Source organism: Orycteropus afer, unplaced genomic scaffold (genome assembly GCF_000298275.1).
Source record: "Orycteropus afer afer isolate SDZICR_OR568_19922 unplaced genomic scaffold, OryAfe1.0 scaffold00004, whole genome shotgun sequence".
NCBI lineage: Eukaryota > Metazoa > Chordata > Mammalia > Tubulidentata > Orycteropodidae > Orycteropus > Orycteropus afer.
Window position 1 is genome coordinate 15,560,684 of NW_006921591.1, and position 10,418 is coordinate 15,571,101.

Genomic DNA, 10,418 nt, shown 5'->3' on the forward strand with positions numbered 1-10,418 from the left:
GCTCCACCAGGAGAGTCAAGGAACAATTATTTTTGTTTTGGCATATTTGCCTTTTTGACGTCCCCTGAGATGTCCCAGGAGGAAAACAAGTTATTACTGACTAAATTCCACTCCTTTCACACTTACCTAAAGAACCCGACCTTTCATACATATTCTCATTTATTAACGGAGATTGAGAGACGTTAAACAAGTAGCGTAAGGTCACACAGCGGGTTGTGAAGTCAACAAAGAGCCAACAAGTTCCTCCTCTCCCTGGACCCCACCAGCTTTCCCCAGACACCCGACTTAGCAGGCACCGGCTGGGGTTAGGACCTTCCGCTGCCTCCGCCCCAGCCCTTGAGAAATTTGCGCCTGAGAAGTCGTCCTTCGAGGTCTGGGGGCCAAGGAATGACCGCGGGCTCTAAAGTCAGCTAGGTAACCCCTCCCGGAGGACCTGATCTTTCGCACTCGGGGTCGGGGGCATCCTCCCCAATTTCCAGTCCGGACCTCGCATCTGCGCGCCCAGTCCGCCGCTTCGGGCCTGCCCCCACTTGGAGCCGCCCCCTCCCCGGGGGCTTCTCCGGCCGCCCCCGCTGACTCAGTGTAAAACGAGCCGGGAGGGCGGTCGGGGTCAGCGGCGCCTGCCTTGGGGTTAATTGCTGTGCTCTGAATGCCCCCTCCCTTCCCGCCCGCCCTCAAACCTCCCCGCTCCGCCCCCAGGAAAGGTCCGGAGCCCAGGCGCAGGCGGCTGCAGCCTGCCCTAGAAGCAGCGAGGCGAGAGCTCGGCGCAGTATGACCGCCATCGCCGTGCGGGTAGCTTGGAGGGTCTGGTGGGCGGGGGTTCTGCCCGATGGTGGGAGGTGGGAGGGAGGGACGGGGTTCCAGACTGAGAGCGAGTCCCAGCCTTGGTCCAGGCGTAAGAGTGTCCCCGCCTTGTCTGCCCCTGGTGCAAACCTGCTGGGTCCTTCGGAGTTCCGAGGCAGTTGGGCGGGAAGCAACTTGGGGGTGCCCGCCCCCGTGCGTTGCTTTGGCGGCGCGGTCTTCTCTGGCCTCTGTGGACACAGCCTTGAAGCTCCTAGGCTCCCAAACTCCACTAGGAAAGATTTCTCCACTTCTCTTTGTATTTCCAAGGTTCCGAATATCCCAGTGATCTTGTCGGTTAGATTCGCGGTAGGACTCTCTACTTTTTAAGAAACGTGGCGCGTCTGCGGTGGAGGACTGACAGACTCCACTTGCAAAGAGTGGTTTGCCTTATTTAACAGGACGTCTTTCTTAGGAACCCAGAACTTCCTACGGGTGAGAATTGAAAGACCATCTCCCTTATTCAAACCAAGGTTAGGTTGTGCGGGGCGTGCAGACATCTCGGAGAAAAGGTTTGAGCCCTGAGAATTGCCAGTTTCTGGCGAGGGAAGGGGCCCGCATCTCCCAAGATTGGGTTTCGCCTTAGAGTGGTGCAAGATGTTAGGTTGGCAAAGAATCTACACATTCCTATCTCCTTCCCCCTGGCCTTCTGCTCTTCAAAGGGAAGTCAGTTGGTGGTTGGTCTATTACCCTGCAGGCGAGCTTCATTTATGTTCAAGCATTCCAGCTCGCCTCGGAGTTCGAAAGGACTGCCCTGGTAATTACAGAAGCCCATGGCGTTGACTTAGTTACCTTCAAGTCCTCTGATCCCCACTGACAACAATTCAGGTAGATCCTGCTACGCCCATGTAGTAGATAAGGTAACTGAGGCCAAGAAGTTGAGGCAGTGCTCAAGGCTGCCAGATAGGCTGCAAAATTGAGATTCAAATGCAGGACTTTGGGCTCCAAATCTCTCACCCCTTTTTTTTCCGTGACAAGAATAACCCATCTCTAGGCCATCTCAGGAATGCTTTTCGGCAGGGAGTTGGGTGCAGTGAGTTTCTCCTCTGTTTGGGGGCCTGGTCTTGACTCATGAACAGATTTTGGGAAGAAGGGACAAGCAGGGACTGGAGGGTAGGATCAGGTGTATTCCCTCCTTGCGAGGAGTTTACAGGTCCTATCTGGGAGAGAGACTTGTAAACAAGGATTTAGAAGAGGTATTGGGAAGTGAGTGCTAAATTAAGAGGTGCAAAAGTGCAGGCAGATTAACTTTAGCTGGGGAGGACGACTTGGTGCTCGGTGGAGGCGGAAAGCTGATAGCAAGGGAAGGGGAATGGAATTGTTAGTGGAGGAGGATCATGGGATGGGGCTAGGATGGGGAATAAATGAGGTCAAGCCCAGCACTCTACTCTGAGCTGGGGAGCTTTAGCCCTTCCCAAGGAGGGGAAGAGTGCCATGATTGCATGGTAATAGTACCTAACACTCAATGAGCATTTAACCTCTGCAAGGACTGTTCTAAGTACTTCACATGTAGTAATGCATTTCATCCCACTACCACCATATGACATAGGTACTGTTACATCCATTGTAAGAAACAGAGGGGAAGAGAGAGACTGAAAGAGAGGATGAGAATGGATGAGAATAACTTGCCAGAGATCCAACACAGCTCAAAAGTGGGCAGTGTGGCTCATGACCCATGGGCTGGGATCACACCAGCGGACTGGGTCAGACAGGGCTTCAGGGAACAGAGATGCAGGTTGACTCATTAGGAGACTTGAAGTAATTTCAAATTAAAGTGATTTTAGGCTAATAATGATGATCAGGGCCTGGGCACAGTGGATGATGGGGGGTGGCAAATATGAGAGACATGTTGGAGGTTGGGGATATGGGGAATGAGTAGGGAAGATCCCAGGGTGTCTACTTGGGAGTGCTATTGGTTGAGGAGAGACCTCATGCAGTGGAAGTGATAATGGCAGCATGGTATTTGTTGTAGAAGGTCAGGGGCGAAGACTCCAAAGTATGTTATTACTAATAATATTAATAGCTCTCATGAATCGAGTCTGATCATATGCCAAGCACTTTTATATACATGTACTCATTTAATCCTTGGGAGTTTTATTGTTTAAATGAAGCACTGGGTTGGGGTGGGAGAGAGAAAAGGATGAACTAACATTCAGCTGTCTTCTCTTTCTGATCCTAATGTAATATCTGAGGGCCTGGAGATTAAAGTCCACCCTGTCCCCAGCATAGGTGGGGCTAAGGAAGAGACAGTGCCTGCTCTGCAGACAGTCTGATTTCTAGGGTCAAAAGGTTTCTGGGTGCTATGGTTTTGTGACTTTTGTTCTCTGCATCTGGTGATCTTCCATCCCAGGAATGCATGCATCTCTGGGGTGTTGTAACCTGGCCAGGTGCCTTCATGGCTACTCCTTTCATGCAGAGGTCACCAACTCCATTTTATAAATGAGATGAAGGCCAAAGAGGTTAAGAAACCCACCCAAGAAAATGTCTTTAATGGTTGGTAGATTAATATAGAGGTTTTCAAAGTTTGCTTTATTTTTCTGATGAAATTCAATACAGATTCCTAGATCCCCAGTGTCTCAAGCAGATAACAGGGGATCTGTTGTAGTTGAGGAGTCCTTGGGTGGTGGAAAAGGTTAATATGCTTGGCTGCTAATTGAAAGGTTGGAGATTCGAGTCCACTCATAGACACCTAGGAAGAAAGGCCTGGCAATCTGCTTCCAAAAAAATCCAGCCACTGAAATCCCTCTGATTCTATTCTGACACACGTGGGTTCACAAGGAGTCCGAGTCAACTCCAAGACAAGTGGTAAAAGAATGACCAGAGAGGGCCTACTCTGGCTTGGGTAAGCAGGAAAGACCTCTGAGGAGGAGACATTTAAGCTGAGACATGAAGGACAGAAAAAAGGGAAGGGCAGAAGGAGCTTTCAGGTGGAGGATGTCTAAGCAAGAAAAGCACAAGGCTTGTTCTTTGGCATGGAAAGAGGACTGCTTGGCTGAGGGGAGTGGGAAGTGGCACTGGGAGATGAAGTTGGAGAGGGAGGCAGGAGAACCAGGTCATGCAGGGCTTATAAGTCCTAGTATAGAATTTTATCCTTTGAATTTTTTATTTCTTTTGCGTTCGGGGTTGGCATTGACTCAGGATTGTGAGATAAGAGCCAACTCACTAGACACCTAGCCAGGCTTGCCCGGAGACAGGTGTAGTGGGTGGTGGTGTACTCTTCTGATGCTGGAACCAGAGGTTGAAGGAAAATCTCAGTGGCCTCCCACACCCAAAGCTGCTAGAACAGATAGTTTGGTCAGCAAGTTCTGGGTGCAGTACAGGCTAAGCAAGACCAAAGGGCAAAGTGCAAATATCACTTAATACTGAGGAAAACAGGAAGTCCTGGACCAAATGTGGGAAGTGCAGAATCAAGTGTATGGGGATTAGGATAAAGGCAGAAGTGCGCTGGGAAAATGCTAGAGAAATTGAGGGGAAATTAACCTTGTATTGATATATTATTTTCCAGGTGTTTCATTAAAACAAAACAAAAAAAAAACCACTGCCATTGAGTCAATCCCAACTCCTAGCAACCCTATAGGAATGAGTAGAATTACCCTATAGGCTTTCCATGACTGTATATCTTTATTGAAGCAGGCCACCTCATCTGTCTCCTATGGAGCTGCCCTGGTGGATTTGAACCCCCGATCTTTTGGTTAGCAGCCGAATGCTTTAACCACTATGCCACCACTCATACTACCTTCCAAATCTTGCCAGGCAGGAATTCTTTTGCAAAGAAATGTGAAAGGTTACACAAGCCAGCCAAGACAGGCTTTTGAATTCAGAACTGACTGGGATTTGCTGGCGCAAAAGAATTTGGGTTTCTTACCCATTGTATTAGGGCAGTGGTGCTTCAGTGGTAATTCTCACTTCTCATGTAGGAGATTCGGGTTCAATTCCTGGCCATTGCACCTCAAAAAGAGCCACTAGTTTGTCAGTAGAGGCATGCATATTGCTATGAAGTTGACCAGGTTTCAGCAGAGCTTCCAGGATAAGATTAGGAAGAAAGGCCTGGCAATCTACTTCCAAAAATCATCCAGTGAAAACGCTTTGGATCACAACAGTAATCCACAGCCCATCATGGGAATGATGCAGGACCAGGCAGCATTTCATTCTATTATACTTGGGGTTGCCATGATTTGAGGTCAGCTACACAACCACTACCCATTATAAAATAAAAGTTGTTAAAGAAACAAAGGTCAGGGAACTCTTATTGCCTGATGAATAACTGAACAGTAAATGCTTATAGGTTGGTGTGGTAGTTAAATTTGTATGTCAACTTGGCTGGGCCTGGTTGAGTGGCTGGGCAGCTGGTGGTAGTTATTGCATATGATGAGACTGACAATCAGCTCCATGGTGGGATCTACCACAAGCAGCAGAGTAGCTGCCTTTGGGATGTGGTCTGCTTCCTGTATATAAGGAGAAGCCTTGGGGATAGTCTCTAGCCTATGGCACGCTAGGACCCTGCATGTAGCCATGTCGTCGTTCAACAGCCTGCCATGCTGTACTGACCTTGAGTCAATAAGTGACTTAATAGACTTAAATTGTGACTTAATAGACTTGAATTAATGGCCTGCTGTGTGATTTGGTAACATTAGGACTGTGCCATTTTATTTGTTGACCTTGGGTTTGTTAGCTTCAGCATCCAGTAGCTGCTTGAGTGAAGAAATGCCTCTAGCTTCAGTGGGCTGGGATCAAGAGGCAAAGCTGAAGCCCAAGGTCGAGGGGATTTCACACAACCCCTAGAGCCTGGCACTTGGAACTCGGACTTCTAGCCTCCTGAACTGTAAGACAATAAATTCCTGTTTGTTAAGCCCATCCCATTTGTGGTATATTCCTGTCTAAGTGGCACTAAGTAACCAGAACAGTTGGGAATGGAAGACCGAGGACAGGCAGAATGGGCTAGGGGTTTCCCCAAAGAGGATAGGTCTGGGCCATGTCTTCAAACATGAAGAGGAGATGGGTAAGTTATAAATAAAAGTTGGGTGCTCCAGGCTTCACATAAGACCAGAGAAAAACTACAGTTATGGGAAGTTGGAAGGCATGTCAAAGAGAAAGTGATTCCCACAGGGAGTCAGGGGAGTCCCCTGAAGAGTTAGAAGGGTGTGAATGGGCCCTTCCTCTGACATGGCTGCCTCCTGTGTGTCTTATTTATTTATTTTATGGGGATAATGTTTTTATTTATTTAAATTTTTATTGTAATTTGGGTGAAAGTTTACAGAGCAAATTCATTTTCCATACAGAAGTTCATACGCATTTTGTTTCATGACATTGACTGCAGTTCTCCATCCTATGTGTCTTGCAGGCCCAGAGGCCACTGGCCCTGAGGAGGCCCCACAGGTCCTTCTTTGAATCCTTTGTCCGGACCCTGATTATCGTGTGTGCTGCCCTGGCTGTGGTCCTCTCCTCCATCTCCATTTGTGATGGCCACTGGCTCCTGGCCGAGGACCGCCTCTTTGGGCTGTGGCACTTCTGCACCACTGCCAACCAAAGTGGGCTACACTGCCTCCGAGACCTGAACCAGGCCCATGTGCCTGGGCTGGCTGTGGGCATGGGCCTGGCCCGCAGCGTGGGTGCCTTGGCCGTGGTGGCAGCCATCTTTGGCCTGGAGCTCCTCATGGTATCCCAGGTGTGTGAGGACCTCCACTCACGGCGCAAATGGGCCATGGGCTCCGTGCTTCTCTTCGTCTCTTTCATCCTCTCCTCCGGGGGGCTCCTGAGCTTCGTGATCCTCCTTAGGAACCAGGTCACGCTCGTCGGCTTCACCCTGATGTTCTGGTGCGAGTTCACAGCCTCCTTCCTCTTCTTCCTGAATGCCCTCAGTGGCCTTCACATCAATAGCATCACACATCCCTGGGACCATTCAAGGAAATTTTAGAACCCCCCTCTGGGGATATCAGGTTTACAAGAAAGCATGGTCAAAATGGGACTTTTCTGAAATTTGACCTTGGATTGGTGTAGGGTTTGGACAATAACCTTGAAACTGTTGCATCTTAGCCACTAAGCTTTGGGTGGTTAGCCTGAAATGGCCCTAAGGCCTTTATAGCTGGTCTGCAGGGCCACAGGCCAGGAGGTGCCTCAGTGCCACCAGCTGCACAGGCTTAGCCAAGTTATTAGGATGTTGATTTTAGAAGACAAAAAACATTTTTAAAACTCTTTTCCTGAATCCTTCCTCCCAGGACTGGAATAGATTTGGAGGCAGATAGGGTAACTGGTGCCAAGACCAGTTGTATTGCCAAGTACAGTTCATATCTGTTTCATTGATTCTCTGCTGGTCTGTGGGGTGGGGGGCTTCTGGAGCCTCCCAGGGCTGCTAAGAGGGGATCACTTTTCCAGCTAAGGGTCCAATCAGTGCCTAGGACTTTCTTCCACCAGCACACAGGCCCTTTGTGGTTGTTTCCCTGGCTCCACCATTGTTCATATCAAAGAGGTAGAGTTCAGGGTCCCCTCAGAATTGGACTTCATTTGACTCTTGCCTTTTGGGGGCCCTATGATCCCTGGGTAACCCTGGCTTCCAGCAGCTGCCCCTCTTGGGACTATGCCTGTGGGAATCCTGCTTTAAGATGGCTTTCCTTTCTCCTTCAGGACTTCTGATATACAGTCCTTCCTCAAGAGAGTGTGTGTGTCCATTTTGTTTGCAAGGCTCACAGTCTCAAGCTACCATTTTCATCCTAGAAAATGCCTGTTATTCAAGAGCATGGATCTTGACCTGTTGGACCAGCCAGCCTTTCCAGAGGCTAAGGGGGAGACCTTGTGTAATGATTAATCACCATTCTGGGGATAAGTGAGGTAGAGGGGGGCTGGAGATCAGTGGAGATTTCCATGCTTGCTGGCAGAGCTACAATTTTGTACATTGAGTCTTTTTCTGCTGATAGCTGGTGAGGTTTTGTGTTCACCCATTTCATTCTATTCTGGATCCCCCTAAATCCCCCACCCAGTGAATTCTGGGTTTCTTCGGTGTGTGCCCTTCCTTTGTCTAGGCAGGTCCCCTTCCTGAGCTGGGCTGATTTCTGTAATGATTTTTAAAACTTTTATTCTGAGACACACAGAGTCCATAGAGATCACCTGGGAAAGGTATCTGGATTAATAGGTTTTACAAAGAACAGACCTCATCAAAGCTGAGTCCAGGCACAGCTTCTTAGCCCTGCCAAATGGGAATCTGCCTTTTCTATGCCAGGAGCAGTCCATAGGTGCACAGAGATGACCTCCCGACTCTCACCTGCAAGTGGAAGTAGGAGAGCTAGGGAGCCAACATCTAGCATTTTTCCAGGGTCACCTAAAGCCAGAATTGTAGTTTGGGCCCCAGACCTGGGAACAGGCTTGGTGCAGGACTGGGGAGAGTCCAGAAACAGTCTCAGAGCTTACATCTCTGCCCCTCTGTAATCCTTGGACTCTTCCCTTCTTGGCCTCTGTCCATGCCTCTCAGATGACACTGGCTCAGCAGGTGCCCCAGCTTTGCTCTGAGGGGCTAGCCTTCGTGCTGTGGGTGAGGGCACTAGTGCCATTGCTGAAGGAGGAGCTGGGCATCATGGGGCGCAGGGGGAACTCACGGAGGTGCCACTGCTGCCACTTCTTCTGAACCTCCAGCTGCACCTGTCCCCAAAGACCAGCCATCAGCTTGGGAGGGAAGGGCCGCCTGTGCCCAGAGCCCTACTCACTCCTACCAGGGCCTCTGTACAGGCCCTGCCTCTCCTGCCCAGTCAGCTGCCCTGTCCCTCCCACAGGCCATGCAGATTGACCACTTCCACCACCAATATCCAGCGAGTACTAAGACTGGGAGTCCCTGGCAGGGCAAACGGTTAACATGTTCAGCTGCTAACTGAAAGTTTGGAGGTTCAGGTACACCCAGAAGTGCCTTGGATGAAAGTTCTGATGATCTGAAAAATCAGCCATTGAAAACCCTAGCGATTGTTCTAAGGAGTACATCTCCCTGGTTTAGTTGTTCAGCTCAGGCCTGTCTGTTGTTTGAGTGTTCAGCCAAGGGAGTAAGTCCATTCCAGGCCTGAAGGGTGACTTGGGCATAATCTCAGGGTTTTCACCAGTCTCTAACTGCAGCATTTGCACAGGGAGAAAGCTAGGCAGGCAGGAATGCATATGTAAGGACACAGAAGGAGTAACCACAGGGAGGTCGGAGAAGAGTTGTTACATTATGGGGATTGTAATCAGTGTCACAAAACAAAATGTGTATTAACTGTTGAATGTAAAACAAATCTGCTTTGTAAAATTGTACCAAATCACAATAAAAAGTTAAAAAAAAAAAAAACAAACCACCTATGGAGCACAGTTCTACTCTGACAAACATGGGGTTGCTATGAGTAGCAATAGACTCAGCAGCAACTGGTTTGGTTTTTTGGGATCACTGAGGGCCAGCTACCCTGAGCACTTCCACTTGAAGTCTCATTTCATAGTGTTTCAAAGAAGGGATTTGTGGTTTGTTTTACGAACTGCAGAACTCAGATCACTTAGGACAATGGATTCCCATGAGATTACCTGAGTGCAGAATGTTTGTAGGAGCCAGAAAATTACTCTTTGGAAATTTCCCTCAAAAACTTCAGCTGAGGCAGCACATCTGAAGCCTTGGAGGCTAGGCCTGATGTTTGAATTTTGGAAAACACCAGACGTTATTCCCATGCAAGTGTGGTGAACTAGGTAGAGGGTCTATAGTCACAGAAAGCTCTTGTGTGCAGAACCATATTCAACTCATGTTGACAGCATAGTGTCCATGTGCCAGGGACCTTGTGTAGTGACTCAGCTGCTCTGTGTAAGGGTCAGTCCCCCAGGGAAGTATACAGCCCCCAGGGAATGAGTCCACACTCATTTGGAGACCTATGAGGACTAAGTTGCAGGCATTTCATTTGAGTTCCTCCCTTTATACCTGGGATTACTGAGGCCTGCCCATGGAACAAGCTGCAGAGTGTGGTATCCGGTTGGGGTACCTGTATTTCCTCCTGCATTTCCTGAACTTACTTAAGAATCACCCAGAGTGCTTGTTAAAATCCATTCTCAGGCCCCAACCCAGACCTACTGAATTTTTGCTAACTCTGAATGGGCTGTCGTTGGTTGTTATTTGCTGCCAACTTGGACCCGACTCATAAGGACTCCTTGGGTTTCCGAGGCGGTATCACTATGGAAGTAGATTGCTCAACCTTCCTTCCGAGGAGTGGCTGGTGGGTTTGAACCGCCAGACTTCTGGTTAGCAGTCAAGTGCCTTAGGCACTACGCTACCAGAGCTCCTCTGCATGTGCTAGGACCCAGCCAAACCAAACCAAACCCATTCCCATCAAGTCAATTCCAACTACTTCCCCCACGTGTTAGAGAGTAGAACTGCTCTACAAGGTTTTCTTGGCTGTAATCTTTACAGAAGACACCAGGCCTGTCTTCCATGGTATCAGTGGGCACTTCAAACCACCAACCTTTCAGATAGTTGTTGAGCACAAACCATATGTGCCACCCAGGGCCCAGCAGTCTGTTTGAAAAAGCCCTCCAGTGATTCTGCTGTGCAAGTTACTGAGCTCACACTCCTTTTTTTTTTTTTTAGTAAA

At 48.9% G+C, this 10,418-nt stretch overlaps 2 protein-coding genes across 2 annotated transcripts in view; one reads left to right on the forward strand and one right to left on the reverse strand.

Annotated features, from left to right (window-relative positions):
* The first annotated feature begins 771 nt into the window (after nucleotides 1-771).
* TMEM37 (transmembrane protein 37) lies at nucleotides 772-6,754 on the forward strand. Its single transcript, XM_007938151.1, has 2 exons — nucleotides 772-792; nucleotides 6,182-6,754. The coding sequence occupies exons 1-2, from the start codon at nucleotides 772-774 to the stop codon at nucleotides 6,752-6,754; spliced, it is 594 nt and encodes a 197-aa protein (XP_007936342.1).
* Nucleotides 6,755-8,298: 1,544 nt separating this feature from the next.
* SCTR (secretin receptor) overlaps nucleotides 8,299-10,418 on the reverse strand; it is a 181,827-nt gene continuing 179,707 nt past the window's right edge. Inside the window, 1 exon segment of the mRNA XM_007938163.2 lies at nucleotides 8,299-8,469. Coding sequence (XP_007936354.2) covers nucleotides 8,299-8,469 — 171 coding nt within the window.

Bases quoted from the DNA above. Each gene is read 5' to 3' on its own strand.
- TMEM37 (XM_007938151.1), top strand. From the start codon at position 772: ATGACCGCCATCGCCGTGCGG. The intron at 793-6,181 runs GTAGCTTGGAGG...TGTGTCTTGCAG, and splicing joins TGACCGCCATCGCCGTGCGG to GCCCAGAGGCCACTGGCCCT.